At 36.2% G+C, this 17,435-nt stretch overlaps 1 protein-coding gene across 2 annotated transcripts in view; it reads right to left on the bottom strand.

Annotated features, from left to right (window-relative positions):
- LOC127524754 (rho GTPase-activating protein 24-like) overlaps positions 1-17,435 on the bottom strand; it is a 124,412-nt gene that overhangs the window by 37,616 nt on the left and 69,361 nt on the right. Inside the window, exon 1 of one of the 2 annotated variants that reach the window (XM_051916598.1) lies at positions 11,551-11,801. The exons of the other annotated variant lie outside the window; for it this stretch is intronic. Within the exon in view, the coding sequence (XP_051772558.1) occupies positions 11,551-11,572 (22 nt within the window). The 5' untranslated portion in view covers positions 11,573-11,801. Of the gene's footprint in view, positions 1-11,550; positions 11,802-17,435 lie in introns of those variants that run through there. 2 annotated transcript variants of the gene reach the window in all.

Raw genomic sequence — 17,435 nt, 5'->3', positions numbered from 1 at the left:
CAGTAGCACATAAGTAATGCTGAATTGCTCAAAGTCTGCTGATCCATCAGATACGACTACTAGAAAACACATAACAAGGATTAAATTAATCACATTGCTTAAGCTTGGGAAAACAAAAAAAGTGGCAAATTTAATAGTAAAACAACAGTACAAAGGCTTAACATATTAATTTCATTGTACATAATGATCAATAGTCACATGGATGCTTGCCAGAGCAATAACTAATGTAAGGATAAATTTGAGAAAAAGCTATGTGAACCACCCTGAATCACATTCCTAGTGCTCTGACTTCATTATGTGAAGCTAACCTTTGCCATTAATGAATGTTAATAAACCAGTTAAAAGCTATCAGGGGAGACAAACAACCAAAGCAACAGTCCACTCTATCAACTTTCTCAGCCTGGGTGCTTAATAAAGTCTTAGCGGTTTTAATGGTCTCTCTAGAGCAGGGGTGTTCAGCTCCAACCCCAGTTATACACACTTGAACCAGCTAATCAAGAGGCGTTTCTCAATACCAAGTATGCAAAGTTCGGACTTGCATCCTTTGGTAGTTCAAAGAAGCTTATACAATAGAAAATAAAGACAAGCATTTAACCATTATAGAGACATCAGAGCCAGCGGCAAATGTCAGAAGGACTAGCTGGGGTTAGGCTGTTCTCGGCGGGGTACATCGCCTGGATCTCACAACTCTGAAAACGGCGAAGCACATTTTCAAATAGGCACTCTCTTTATAAATAAACCACAGATTTGAGCTACAATGTCTACATTCTCAACTGAAAAACTTTGAAAGACTGTTTTCTCCTCCGCCATTGACGCTTGCTGGTTAGTGCGAGATGCATTCTGGGATACCAGGCTGTCTCAAGTTCGCGCAAGTCACCTCCAGATGCATCCTCGATAAAAGGAGCAGAGCAAAGAACACAACTGGGGATTTGAACTGTACTTGGCTAGATGTAAACTTGAATAGGAACAGTACTTGGGCAGCAACTGATGACGAAGTCCATAAGAACACAAGTACAGACAAGAACGCATACTGAGAAAGGGTTTAGGTCTTACTAGGCATACTAGAAACTTCCAGGCAGGTGTGTTGAGGCAAGTTGGAGCTAAACTCCGCAGGACAGTGGCCCTCCAGGACCGACTTCTAGAGCCTCAAGCAGACGCTGTGGTTTATTTCCAGGCTGGTACACAGATAACACCTGCACTGGTTGGAATAGCAAGACCCAAGGTTGCAATGGAGGAATGATTTATTGTCACAGCCGCAAGTGTCGTAGTAAATCACAGAGAACAGGTAATTGAACTATTAGGTAATTTACTCCATTAGGTACTTCTACCCATAATGTATTAAGTTACTAAAAGATCTCCTCCCCACAGGTCTGTCTGTCAGAGAGCCACAGGCCCGACTTTAATATCAGTGAACATCTTCCACACTATATGTCCCTTTTTCATTGCCTGAAGGGATTGACAAAGGATTAATGTTATTTGAAGTCTGACACACCTGTGGGAGAGATTTATACGGTACACTAGTTGCTGATGGGGAATCAGATAATTGGGGATCTTGACTCATGAAACTGGTGGAAAATTGGTGCTACCAATATAAAAACACTCTAAAATCAATATTCCACAACAATTCACAAATGAATAACAACTGAAGCTGAGAATGAGTTTACTTCTTAAAAAACAAAGGGGTAATTTATCAGCATTAACTTTACTGACAACCTAATGTCTGCCATGTCTATACTACTAAAATCTCATTCTTTATTATAACTATTTTCCACTTTTTTAAATAATAGGGTTAGGGCTATCAAAACCATTAATTAATATATAGTCACCTTGGAATTGAGCTATTCACATATAAATTGAGTTATTCACATATTTTTATTCTGTGACAACATTATGTGATTTTTTAAGTTTTTTAAATTTTGGGAGAGTATGGAATGCAAAAACTTTGAAGCTCAATATCTCAAAACTGCTCAGAATGCAGATAGAAATATAATTCCAAGGTGGCGATAAGTATGGAAAAAAAGGAGACCAAAAAACCTTCCTTATGCAACTTATCCATGTAAAAAGTAATAAATTAATAATTAATAGTTTTGAGGACAAAAATAAATTGTACCATCTAATTAATTCTAAAAATATATAAATAAAATAGTAAATAATAAATAAAATAAAATAGTTTATTAAGAAATTCATAAGCTAGCAAAATTTATTTGTATCTTTATTTTTATTTAATTCTTTATTATTTTTCCACTTTTTATAATAGTAAAAACTAATCTTCAAAACTATGATTTAACACTCACGGAAGAATGGATAAAATGTAGAGAAAATTTTTTTTTAGAAATGAATAATTTAATAAAATGAAAATTAAATTAGTTTTATAGACAAAAATAAACTGTTCCAAGTTACTTATGAATTCTAAATATATTTATATGTATTTTTAAATAATTATGTTAATTCATTTAAATAATACATTAATATTTTTAATAAAATAAAATAAAATAAAATACACTTATAATTATGATGTAAAGACATCATAAGCTTCCGCCAGTTTTGGGTGTAATGCATTACTAAGTAATTAATTACTGTAAAACCTTTTACTCTTTATTATTACTTCTGATGTAATTACATTAAATATGGTATAGACTATAGAACAATTCTATATAAAACAATATTGGATTTAACATCAAAATTTAACATTTAATGTTAAAATGTATGTTTTTAATGTAACTTTCTCCCTTGAAATACTTTGGTCGGTTCAAGAATAATTTTTGCAATTTTATATTATTTATTTGAAAGATATGTACTGTTTAACTGGTCAAGGTTGATATGAGATTTAAGAAAGTAATTAGTAATAAGTAATGCAACACTTTTTATAGAGAGTAATTAGTACAGTAATCGAATTGCACTGTTGAAGACATAATTAGTAGCTAGTAATTAATTATTTCTTTAGAGTAACTTACCCAAAACTGGCTGGCACAATTTTTTTTAATCTACAAAACAAATTTAAAGTATTTAAGCATAAACCTGAAAAATTTTAGTCAAGTGTGTCTCAAACATTTGACTGGTAGTATACTTTATAATACAGAATTTGTTTGCATCAGCACTCAAACATTGCAAGCACTGCTTGCGTTATTCTGTTTTAGGTTATCGGAAGAGACTCCCGTTTCCCACTGACAGGAAGACTGAACATAATCCCTGTATAACAGACGGGACTTTCTAAAGGAAACCCAGAGCTGAGTTCTACAGGCTAACGCACTAAACACCTGTCACAGCACATGTTGTGTCAGTTACCAATGCATCCCCTGAGGTCACATTCACAAGGCACAACCAGAGCGCTAACGCTAAGGCCCAACTCACTTTGGAAAAATGTATATTTAATATTCAGTTTGAATCCCTGAAGTATAAATAGTGATGCTTACCTAATCAAAATCTAAGAAACACACATGATAGCAGCATAAGTTAAAGTGTGTGGAACACTTGTACTTCCTGCATATCCCAGTTATCGTTTTTCATTCGCCATCGGCAGAGACAAATAAAGCACAAGCTGTCTTAAACCCCTGTGCGCAGCTCCAGAGATCATTATTCACACAATCATAAACATTTCATTTCTGCACTGCGCTCGAACATTTACATTTCCAAGATCAAATTCCTTCGTAGAGCCTCGAGCAACAATCTGACACTGCACACATCAATCTATCAGACAGTTTCCACTGCGTCCCTGCCCTGAAATGCAACGTCAAATCAATATGAGAGACAAATATCTCAGATATAACCAGCAAGACAGTCGCACATGCATTGTGCATGTGGATATCACATATAGCATCTGTAATTTATGATTTATCAATGTCAACATGACACTTGAAGGCAGAACTGCACATTATGGTGTTGGTGTGAATCCCTTGAGCTAACAGCCTGATCGAATCAATAGGCCTCTGTAGACAAAACATAGGGCTCAATATCTCCAGCTGTCAGACAACAGACACAGATTGAGGCAAATCGCAATACCAATCAATGCCAACTGTATCTTTCAACCAGTGAAATATGAAACTGAGCAATATCTCAAAAGCAAAGCAGCAAAACTTTAATCCTACATTCATTTAACCAATATCAGCATTTATTTAACCAAGCTCCAAAAACGTTTGAATATTCTGAGATCTATGGCATCTTTTTCACATGGACAAATATATTTCCATATGACTGCCTCTAGAGGAAGACACTGACGAATAGTTTTACTGCCCACTGGCATTCAGTCGCTTAACGCCTGTCTACACCAGACACGAGCATTGTGTCTCATCAAAACTAGAACCCATTAAAATCATCAACGTTTTAATATTATAATATGTTTGTTCGGAGCATTTGAATGCAGATTGTAAATGAGGCATAGTGTAATGGAGAGTTCGCAAAGAAACCTTCATCCGTTTACTGACAAGCTTTAAAAGATTCGCCCCTTAAAATTTCAGACAGAGGGTCAGAATGATGGTTAAAAATGTATGCATATATCTTTGTTGTTGTTTTTGTGGAAAAAAAGCTTTAACATTATATAACATAAACCTCATGGAACATGTTTTATTGTTTTATAATGTTTCCTGGGGTGCACTTATAATGTTAGTATGCTTTTTACATCAAAAATTGTCATAATTTTGAAATAAAAGGCATTTTTTAATACCCTGATTTTAGCTCTCTTATTTGATCGCTCTGTTTTAAGGGGCGTGTCTGCTGTGAGACTTCAGTGTAACTGCTGTGATTGGCTAACATCTTTGCATATGAAATAGCTAAGTAATACGCTCTCAAAAACTTTTAGCACGTTTTTACTATTATAGCTTTCAAGGTTAACTAATCGTGAAAAGTGTTGATTAGCATTACATTTAGATCTATGACATTATATTTAGATTGTGGCATGAAAGGTTGCAGTGATGAACATTGTAGCCAATCACAGACATATTGTTGAGGGCACAAAAGCAGAGATCACATCATTGCAACTCAATTTCTGCACACTAACACATGCTTTCATCATAACTAACAGTGTAAATGTGATGTAACTAAGAGATTTATTGAATAAAACCGGAGCTTTGTCACTAATAAACTTGCGCTGTTTGATTGACAGCTCCTGCGATTGTAAAGGGAGTGTTCTTTGATCGCTTTTTATATATAATTTAAATCACCATTTAAATAACAGATTTTTTTCATCCTACTAAGAGAAACAACGTGAAGTTGACCATTTAACTGATTTAGTGACACAGACAAAGAACATCTGACTGTACATGAATCATTACATATCAGATCAGGCGTTAGAATTAACACAGTTACTTACATGTTGTTGCATTATTGTCGATTCCATATCATAAAAATTTGTTTGCAAAGCCTGCACCGGAATGCGATTGATTTACCAAAGAATCCACAGTGAAATGTACCGAATACAAATAAATAAAGCTCAACTGAGACATTCATATGGTTGAAAATAAATAACCATATTCCTAGCATTAGGATCCTTTGAAAGGTAATGTTATTTTTGTCCTGTATCGCTCTTCTCTCCTTGTCATCTCACTAACAGGCCAGGGGGCGGGGCTAACGCTGAAATAATGAAGTAGGGCCTGGTGTCAATAAAAGCTTGTATTGGACTAACAAGGAAGTTTTCAGTTCTGAAACTTACAGGATATTCTTATAGTACGATGACTTCTTATATATCAAAAGCTCAAGGAAAAGTTGATTTCTCAATTCATGACCCCTTTTAAATACTAAAAAAATCCATGTCATGACCCCTTTAAAAAATACTTGCTGTATTTAATTGATTTTTCAAATGTGAGCATCCTCAAAGAAAAAGTCTGTCAGATTTCATTCACTTCCAGAAGCAAATATGTCCCCAAAATATACCTGAATATGTACATACACATTCTGGCAAGCGGCTGGCCCTGCTCGGATTATTATAACAGTTCTTACGCAGCGTCCGGCCCAAAAGCGTTCGGACAGCTGATAAGAATGTTTGTATTGTAATCCCCGAGCGCTCCCGTCTGCTTTACCAGCCCAGATCGAGCTTGTTTGCTCTGGCAAAGCTGCTGGCCAATGTAAGCTGCCAGAACGGAGAGCCTGTAGAGAACAGAGGGGATTGTGGGATTGAGATCTCCAGTAAGATAGGGCTTAGATAGAGCTAGTGAGAAAATGCTGACGATCATAGATTTAGGCTTTAGGACATTAGGAAACACCCTGTAATGTCATTACCTCATTATCTCTCAGCAAGATCCGGGCAAAAACAAGCACGCGTACACCCCAAAACACCCCATACATGAACATACAGCACACTTTGTGTTCTACATTGTATTTTTGTGTCATGCAAATCAGTGTACCTGCTGGAGGTGTCAACAAATTTCCAGGGAAACTAAACTTTTTTTTTTTTTTTTTTTTTTTTTTTACATTTTCTGTGGAAATATGTGATGCTAATGTGTTCTGAGCATTTCGATGCAGATGCTAGGGTGTTGCTAGATGGGATGTTTTTTAGATATGCTGTTGGTGTTTTCTGGGGCATTGCTATGCAGTTGCTAGAGTGTTGTAGGTGGGTTTATTTACAGTGGTTTGTACAGCTACAGTATGTAATGTGGTTGCTAGGATGTTGCTAGGTGGCTGCAGTGCAGTTGCAGGTTTTTGAATGGTTGCAATTGCAATGCATTTAGTGTATTGTGGATGGTTGCTAGGTGGTTGCTAAGGTTTTTAGTGTTTTTAGAATGTAGCAATTCTGCAGTGGTTGCTAGAGTGTTGTTATGCAGTTGCTAAGGTGTTTTTAGTGGTTTGTTCAACAATGTAATGTGGTTGCTAGGTGGCTTCTAAGGTGTTGAGTGTTTTTAGAATGTAGCAATTCTGCAGTGGTTGCTAGGGTGTTGCTATGCAGTTGCTAAGGTGTTTTAGTGTTTTTTTCAACAATGTAATGTGGTTACAAGGTGGTTACTAAGGTTTTGAGTGTTTTTAGAATGCAGCGATTCTGCTGTGGTTGCTAGGGTGTTGCTATGCAGTTGCTAAGGTGTTTTTAGTGGTTTGTACAACAATGTAATGTGGTTACTAAGGCTTTGAGTGTTTTTAGAATGTAGCGATTCTGCTGTGGTTGCTAAGGTGTTGCTATGCAGCTACTAAGGTGTTTTTAGTGGTTTGTACAACAATGTAATGTGGTTGCTAGGTGGCTTCTAAGGTGTTGAGTGTTTTTAGAATGTAGCAATTCTGCTGTGGTTGCGAGGGTGTTGCTATGCAGTTGCTAAGGTGTTTTGAGTGATTGCAATGCAGTTACTAGGGTGTTGTGGGTGGATGAGACTTTGCTATGTGGTTGCTAAAGTGTTTTGAGTGTTTTTTAAAGCAATGTAATGTGGTTGCTAGAAGTTGCTAGGTGGCTGCTAAGGTGTTCTAAATATAGAATGTTGCAATTCTTCTATTCTATGTTATGGGTGGTTGCTAGAGGGTTGCTATGAAGTTGCTGAAGTGTTTTGTGTGGTTGCAATACATTTAGGGTATTGTGAATGGTTGCTGAAACTACGGTGCTTTGAGTGTTTGTCACAGCAACATAATTTGGTTGCTAAGTGTTTTTAGAATGTTGCAATTGTGCTATTAGAGTGCTGTGAGTGGTTGCTGGGGGTTGCTATGCAGTTTCAAAGGCATTTTAAATGAATCAGAGCACTGCAATGCAGTTGCAAGGGCATTGTGTAAGGAGTATTGGACATTTAAAAATTATAGTTTGTTCAAATGAGATTCTGTAAACCTCACAAAAAGATAATTAAAAGTGAAACACCATAGGATTAAAGTCTTATTTATGACATCATTTATCATTCTGGGCCACAGGCCAACCAGCTGTGCAGATGCTAAGGTGAAATGACACCATCTTTAGAAGCAGCCAACGGGCTCCACGTGACCTTGTGACTCTTGGCTCTGACTCAGAATGAGACTTTAGAAGTGTGAGGTTACAGACTTTGTACCTTAACATCTCTTCACATCACAAATCTGACAAGAGATAAAAGACAGGGATATAAAAGAGAGGCAAGGTGAGAAAGAGAAGACAAGGGGACATCTCCACCTTACATCGCTGGCTATTTTCCTCAGAAAACTGTCTGACATTCACCATATCCTCTCCACCCACCTATCTACTGACAGGTTTAGAAACTGATCATTATTATTTTATTATATATATTTATAATTATATTTTTTTTCATATGATATATTAATTATATTTGCATATTATGTATTATACATATTAATGATATACATTTTATATCAATCACAGAAGCAGAAGTCTGTGAATTTGCTCTCATTGGCACAACTGGGTTATTAAAGATTTAATTTGAGATTGTTCTCTCCTACAGGCTGTCCATAAGAAACAGAGATGTAATTTTTTGAACAGTGCTGCTTTCCCCCTGTCTAATAATCCCACACTGAGACTGCTTAAGTAAATGTCATCATTTCTGACGAGTACTGCAGTTGATGGATGACCGCTGCAATTTCAATATCACATGTCACTGCATCCGCTAAACATCCTTGTAACTGGATGTTTTTGTTGAAGGCCTCACAAGGGTCGTTGACAGGGGAAGTAGTCGAACCTTATCTCAACCAGTCACAGACTCCGGTCTGACATTATGACAAATCCTATTCTGTCCTATTCAATTACTTTTTCTCTTTCTGTCTCTCTATCTCTGTCTAACCAACTTTGACAGTTCGAAATGTGTGTAAAATCTCTGCAGGACAGCGCAAACCCCCTTAAAAAGTGTTGACAGCTTTCACTAGGAGATGAGAATCATGACATCTGCTAATCTAATGTAGACTGCACAGTCTCTTGGGGACTGGATGTATAAGACAGGTCTGTCTTCAACAACGACCATGGGAAATGCAGCAGACATGCCTTTATGTCTCCCCTATGCTCACAACACTGAAAAATCATCTTACATTCTTGAGTACTTGTGCTCTGGACATAATATTCACCTTTGAGCTATTAGGAGCCAGAGGATTTAACATCCTTGTGTAATAAAATGAGGTGAATAATTACACTGATATACACGTAGACCATGCAAATGTTTACAAACGAGACCTACAAATAGAAGGGAATCATATTGTAGCGTCAAAGTGGTAGTTGCGTAGACTGTCAATGAAGGGATAGAAATCTCTCAGATTTCATTAAAAATATCTTTATTTGTGTTCCAAAGATGAACGAAAGTCTTCCATATTTGGAAAAAAATGAGGGTAAGTAATTAATGACACTTTTCATTTTTTGGGTGAACTAACCCTTTAACAGTTATGATGTCACACTGAATAACAACAGTTATGATGTGACTGCTCACATTTAGATATAAACACCAGTATTACCTTTGTTATAATTGGTTACAATCTTTGCATGGGAGATGAGTAATAATGCCTGGCCAAGTTGCTGAATACTTGTGTTTATGTCTAAATGTGAGCAGTCACATGGTTGTGACATCATAACAGTTAAAGGGTTAGTTCATCCAAAAATGAAAATTATGTCACTAATTACTCACCCTCATGTCGTTCCAAACCTGTAAGACTTTCGTTCATCTTCAGAACACAAATGAAGATATTTTTAATGAAATATTATTTTTATTTTTATTATTATTTCTGTCCCTCCATTGACAGTCTAAGCAATTACCACTTTGATGCTTCAAAAAGTTCATAAAGTGATTGTAAAACTAATCCATATCAATTGGGCAGATTTTCTGAAGAGACACAATTGCGTTATATGATTTAATTTAGGCCTTTATTCACATAAACATTCATCAACGAACACATAAGTTAGGCTATGTGTCCACCAAAGCTTTTTTTTCCCGAGGCAAGCATATTTTTCTAATTGTTTTCAATGGGAGCACTGCGTTTTTAAAACGGCAGAAGCGTAAAGAGGCGCTGAGCGTCTATTTCATGCTGAAGTGCTGAGCGCTCTGCATTTTTTTTACCGGTTGCTGAGAGGTGAAGAATGTTCAATTTTGGGTAAAACGCAGCGCTCGTCACTGTCACGTTTTACCCAGCCGTCGAATCACAGAGGAGAAGGGGCGGGACAAATACAACACCGACCAATCACCACAATCTGCTTGTTCAACGTCAACAGATGACAACAACAAGAAAATTAATGGAACAAAATAATTTAAAATGAGCCATAGCAAATACTTTACATTGTATCGTCATTTTTTATATAGAAACACTAAAGAAACAAACCATCTGTGAAATGAGATACTAGTAACACTTTCCATATCATAGCAAGCAAAGTCTCAACTGAAAAAAAAAATGCTGCACTACCAAAGCGCTCTCAAGGGCTCACAGATAGGCGTTTTCAGCAGAGCACCTAGCATTTTCAGCTAAACAGAAGCTCAAACATGCTTGTTTGACATGCGAGAACCAATGAGATTCATTCTCGCGTGTTACGCAGCACATCTGAGCTTCTGCAAGGACCATTTAGGTTTGTTTTTGCGCGTCAAGCAAGTATGGTTGACCTTCTGTTTATGTTCGCTGATCAATGTTTATATGTGAATAAAAGCCTAAATTCAATCTGTTCATCATTTGGACTAAACCACTCTATTCATATGGATTAGTTTTACGATCTCTTTATGAACTTTTTGAAGCGTAAAAGTAGTAGTTGCATAGCTGTCAATGGAGGGACAGAAAGCTCTCAGATTTTATTAAAAATATCTTAATTTGTGTTCCGAAGAAGAACGAAAGTCTTACAGGTTTGGAACGACATGAGGGTGAGTAATTAATGACAGAATTTTCATTTTTGGGTGAACTAACCCTTTAAGACGAGCAATTTGTGCATTTTAGTTTTCATAAATAGTCTGTGTGGATATTGGTGTATTCCAACATAATGATCTAATTCCTCTTTTAAAATGGCAAGAAAATCCTATTTTCCATATATGGTCTCTTTAATCTACCAGAGCTACAGCGGTGCAAGAGGAACCGTCAGAGAGCATTGACACCCCAAAGTGCCACGTCAGCCCTTCAGATAGCCTTTAAAGAATGGAACGCACAAAGATAAGGAGAGCGAGCCAAAAAGCATCTGAATTGGCTCTGAAATCACTCCAAGAATGAAGCACTTAACCACAGAGCCAGAAAGACAACAGAGAGACAGGAAGAAATCTCCCTAAAGCTCAGTCTTTCATCTTTCTTATTCATGCAAGCAAATAATCATGCAAAGAACTCAATCAAAAATGCACCTCATAAAATACACAGCTAGCAGATATGCAGTTGTAAAAATGTCAAGCATGAGAATATTCTAATGTAAAACTACATTTTTACAATTTTTGGTGTTCTAGATGGTTGCTAGGGTGTTGCTAGGTGAGATATTCTTGTCTGTAGATATGGCTTGGGGTTCTCCTTTATTGTAAAACTATGCATGATTGTACACATTTTGTGTTAAGTTAGTTTTGAAAATATAGTCATATTGAACACTAATAGTAAAAGCAGTAATAGTAAGAGCTAGCATCGCAAATTTATTCACTGATTTATTCTCCTCCCCTGTTCGTTTTGTCCAATAAAAAGCTTCCTGAGCAACTGCACTTCCAGACAAACAGGTTCAGTTTCCATGGCACCCACCTGGGTTGTAGTTCAAGTCCATGACGGGACGGGAGCTCTATCTATCCAGCTTTTGTGATTCAACAAGAACACAAAGATCCGTCCTGCTCTTCTCATCTGTGCATTTCTCAAGGTTTCTCTCCTCTCCTCATCCTGTTTTTATCTCCCTCCAGCATGATATTCACTGCGTCTGATCTGATTTGAGCTGCAATCTCAATTACGGAGTCAGACCATCCCTGGTCAACAGGTTCTCTTCCTTTCTACGGCTGTGTGTGCAGAGACGGGGCAGATCCTTGCACGAGTCGAGCGCAGTGTCTTGGCTAGGATGGTGTTGAATGATGCACTGTGACGATCTAGCGGAAGGCGAGCAGGGGAGCTTGGCTCATAAATCACCGCTAAGGCTCTTGGGGGTCTCGGCCTGGCCTGTAAATTTGATGATCGAAAAGCAGGCACTCGGCCAAACAGCTCGGCCCCTTACCGTGGCTCTATAAATACAGACAGAGCTGCTACCGGTCGCTGCGGTGAGGAAACTGATTCCTCTGTTGCACTTTGATCTGTAAAAATCTTATAATCCGCTAATTTTGCTTCAATCTGCCTGTAAGGAATGACGTGGATGATTTAATTTCTTCTGTGGGAAGTGAAATGCAGCTCCAAAAATGGCAGAAAAGCACAGTGAAAGTAGTTCATGTGTTGTTTGTGATTATTATTGGGTGTGACATGTCTTCATATGTCATATTTGGAAGTGATTTTAGAGAATAACGATTTATGAATTAATAAATATTTACTACATAAAAATAATAAATAAATAAATTGAATAATAAAATAAAAATGATATTTTACATGTATGTACTTATTGATAAATAAAAAAAGATTTGTGATGTATTTATAAATGAATAAAATAAATAAAACATTTTAACATCTGTATTTATACATGAATAAATAATAAAAGCAATAAAAATAAATAAATAAATATTTAACATGTATGTATTAATTGATAAAAAATAAATGATAAAAAATAAATAAATATTTGCCATGCAAATTAATATTTTTCATAAATTAATAATCTAAATAAATATTTAATGTATGCATTTATAAATAATAAATACATCAATATTTTTCATGCAAAATTAATAATAAAAATAACATGTTTAATAATTATTTGATCCTTAGCAAACTGGCAGCTCCAGTAGTAATGAAAAGATTTAATTTGAACTCTGTCATGGAAACTAGCATGTATAAACCTTAATTAAACAATTTAATAAATTAAAAAAGGAATTTATACCTGATTGTTATTAAGCTGTACCCACATTAGACCAGCGGTTTGGAAAATGGATGGATGATTCAGCTGTGGGCGCCATTTGGCACAACATTCACTGTGCATTATGGGTATTCTTTAGCCGTTGAGTGAACATCAGCTGTACACTCGTTATTGCTGTGCATTACGGGATTGAATGAGTGCACCTGATAACGTCCACTACGGTTTCGGATACCACTACAAATGGATGTTCTCTCAAATAGTGCCCTATTTAAGGGTATAAGGGCGATTTCGGACACAGCCTATGACTATTCCTTTATGTAAACGTTACCCAAACAGCTTTAGCATCCACTGAGCAAGCAGTCAATGACAGTCTATGACAGCTTTAGGCTGCTGACACTGTGAAAAGCGCCCTGTTTGCAACTGCCATGTGTATTCCAGTTATATCTGCTATGCTGGATATGTCAGGGGTGCAAAACAGGTCTAGAATGTTCCCTAGAGTGTCAACACAGTGTTCACTTACACATGATCTGTGGATGTTGAAGATATGTTGAATGTAAAGGCTTAACCTGATCTGTGTGGCTGTGAGAGGGAGAAAGAGTATTTAAGTTTGCTATGACAGCCAAACATCCCCTCCATTACCAGGTTATGTAAGCGTCTGTGTTTCCCGTTTTGACTCTAGCATCTGTATGCCAGCTCAGACACACACAAACACACACACAGTCAGTTGGGGTGTAGCAATTCACTCTTCCTGAAAATACATACTTCTTGACCTCTCGCCTAAAGTGAAATTCTCTGGACTACTAAAGTCTCTTTCTGAGGGTCTGCTCTACATCTTTCAAATATAATCAGAGCTTCAGTGTCATGAAGTGACGCCCGAGTCCTGTTTAGCTCCAACTGCAATGCCAGAACCCTCCATCGGTGGACAACTGCCAGAAATGTGTGACATAATTGTGACTGAGAAACACAAACACACATTTCATCCTGCAGAAGGATTAATAAAGAGGTTTGGAAGCCAAATCCAGACATCAGAATGTTTTACAATGAGAAGTTTATTTATACAATGTAAGCAGGGCTTGACATTAACACCCTCCAAATGCGGGTGGATTTCAGCATTGGTGTGTGACGCAGTCACTCCTACTAGCCACTTTGGCGGGTTGAATTTTCGGTATAATATATACATTTTTCAATTAAAAAGGCATCTGAAATAATAAACTAAGTGTAGTGTTGTCAAAAATATCTATTTTTTCGATACATATCGATACTGAAGTATCTGAAACGCTTCCAATACTCATTTTCTGCAGAATAGATATACGATACCAGCTGCGCTTTCTCGCTCTCTCATCTCTCCAACAGTGAGTTGACACACAAATCTGCCTCCTTTCACTCACTCGTTAAATTTTGGCGTGGGGTTACGCGTATTGCACATAATTTTACTCATTCCCACAGATTTTCTTGTCACACTCAAAGTGGGCACACATAAAGCCAACTCTCAGCACAAAATTGAGTTCTTTTTTCACTGCTTATTGCGCTTATACAGTCAAATACACACAAAATAATGTCAAAATGCCAGTCTTGGCGGTTTACAAGACAAAAACAATGTTTTAAGTCAACGTAAACAGTTGAGAAAGAAAATGCATGTGTAACAGAATAATAGATCCGTGTGTCAGGTGTTAAAGTGACAGCAGCCTAATATACCTGCTGTCAAATTATGAGATAATATTAAAAATATCTATATGGCAGTTTTTACCCATGGTATCAATGTCAAAATTGTGGCCAGTGAAGATTCTGAGTGGCTAGTAACTTTGGAAAACCACTAGCCAGAGTGACTGGTGAGCAAAAAAAGTTAATATCAAGCTGTGAATGTAAGCAATACAAAACAGCTAAGAAAAAATTATGCTTTAAATTAAAATAAAAATGAATTATTGTATTTTACCATTATTCTGAATGTAAAATTAATTTAAAGATTTTAGTTTTATTTTTAGATTTTAGTTTTAAGCTGTTATTATGACATCAGCAGACCAGGATTATTATCATTAACTAAAACCATAAATAAATAAATAAAATATAAATACAAACTTATTTTAGTTCAGCAACATTTCTCATTTTCATTTAGTTTAAGTATTAAAATAGCTAAAATTTTATAAACAAAAAAAAAAAAAAACAAAACTATATAGACAGTAACTAAGGCTTCACGAAGGGGCAATTTGCATAAACATTTTGAGCAAAAAAATAAATAAATTAATGTAATAAATAATGTAATAAATAAATAAATGTTTTTGTCATTTTTGGAGCTAAGCGGTATTTGTTCCCATTCACTTTCATTCTACATAAATAAGCAGCATAAAAAACGTCTCAAATGTGACAAAATCATTCCATCAAATATAATAACAATACAATATTTGTTTACATTCCTGAGCACATTTTACTGAAAATCATGCTGTTTACTAGGGCTGGGACAATACATCACTTCTTGTTTCCCGATACAAAGAATCTGGAGCGATTGTGATATTTTCAGATGTATCGCGATACTCTCGAATCGTTTTTAACAGCAGATGGCACTACATGCATTAGAAACACCTGTACTCTGTTTGCTTCCAGTTCCTTTACACACAGCACTTAAACCAAAAATAATCATTCATAAAGTTTGAAAGGATTGAAGCAAATTACAAAGATGTTCGCAGTGGGCTGTTTACATTAATCGATGTATTGTTTACAGACACCTCCAGTTCATTCCTATGAAGTAAGCAACAGTAACCAAAGGGGTGGAGCTTTGTGAAGGGTCAATTTGCAAAAACATTAAAAAAATAGTTTAAAAAAAAAAGTTTAATCTTAAAAAAAGATTATTTTAATAATGTATGTGGAAACACTACAGACATTAATCTTATAGTAGAATGACCTACTTACAGTATATTTGTCTGTTTATGGCCACAGGTCTGTAGCTTTACTTTATATCTGAATATCTGAAGGAAGCCGAGAGAGAGCGACAGAAAGAACTAGACCTTGAGAGAGACAGAACAATGGCAAACTCATTTTCCTTTTCTCTGTCTTTTCAATCATGCTGAGCACACAAGACATATACCACACCAAGAGCACTCTGGGATATCTGCCGTTCCCTCGTGTTATTGCTGATGCCGTTTTCAATCTCGGCTGGCATCAGTCATTTCCTTTGACGAAAAGCCCAGTCACAACTTTAGCTACATTAGATAAAGGCATGAAGAATCAACAAGTTACCCTTTATAATCACTGGTATCTTAGATTAAACAAGTTGTTTTGTGATTTTAGAGTTAAAATGCTATAATCTAACTCTTCCATGCTTCATTAAAACCCTTAGTGGATAATTTATTCATAACTCAAAAAAGAGCTTTTATGTGCCAATGTATCCAATTTTTCTATATTAATGCTTTGTATCAGAACACAAACACCAAGCGGGATGTGTATTCATGAATATTCATCAGTACATCATTCTAATTGGCTGATGACACCGCCTTTGCAAGTACTGTTATTAAAAACATTCCTGTCCTCTCTGGAGTATACTTTAAGTATCAGTAGCAAAGCAAACCTTTTACTCCCTTTACACTTTTACACCCTTCCTCTGATTTACAAAAGATGCTCCGTGCTGAGGTGTTCAAACGATATTGCTTTCAAAATAGGACATAAACACAATATTCCTAAGGTCAACTCCAGCCTACATAGGGTGGTTCTGACATCTGGAAATCGTAAAACACTCAGTAAAAATGGCTGACATGTAGATGTGAGGAAAAATAAAGCTCATATCGCCACTTCCTCTGCCAAGACGAGTCCTGTGAACTTAAATACACATCAGAGGGGTATTTATGGTGTGCGAGAGCTCGGTGATGACAGAAAGCGCTTGAGTTTCCCCTCAGCCCAGGATAAAAGCTGGAAAGAACAGGAGAACCTGCCTGCGTCGGTTCCCCTCACCCCAGACGAGCATCCTTGACCTAAATCCTAAGATGAGTAATAAAAGGGTTCATTCAGGTTTGCAAAAATGAAAATCACCCATTTATTAAAGTATTTTCAACACACTCTTATGGCAATTCGTAACTATTTTACAATTTAGTATGTTCATTTGTATACTTTCATCTTAGAAAACATGCGAGGTTTAGAGGTGGACCTTAATGCTTAGTTTGTTTGTTGTTCATATGTCAAATTGTATAAATTCATATGAAGTATGAAGTTACACTTTCACATGAGATCGATTGGCATTTTCAATGTACCAAAATAATGGCTGAATTATTATAGATTTTCCAATGCTTGTATGAGAAAAAGAACCATTTATGATGAATCATTCACTGGAATGAATCAGACTTTATTTTAATCCGTTAATGTCGAACCAATTCACTAGAACAAATCTAGTTTTCCAAAAAAGAATGTTTACGATGAATCAATTCATTAGAACGAACCAGACTTTTTTTAAATACTAAATATGAGAAAAAGAACCGTTAAGGTTGAACCAATTAGTAGAATGAATCAGATTTCCCAATGCTTGTATGAGAAAAAGACCATTTATGATGAATTGATTCATTAGAATAAATCACTTTTTTATTACTAAATATGAGAAAAAGAACCGCTATGGCCGAACCAATTCACTAGAATGAATCTGATTTTTCAATTCTCGTATGAGAAAAAG

This window comes from Ctenopharyngodon idella, chromosome 13 (assembly GCF_019924925.1).
Source record: "Ctenopharyngodon idella isolate HZGC_01 chromosome 13, HZGC01, whole genome shotgun sequence".
NCBI lineage: Eukaryota > Metazoa > Chordata > Actinopteri > Cypriniformes > Xenocyprididae > Ctenopharyngodon > Ctenopharyngodon idella.
The sequence above is the reverse complement of the archived record's forward strand: the minus strand, read 5'-3'. Positions and strand labels throughout refer to the sequence as shown.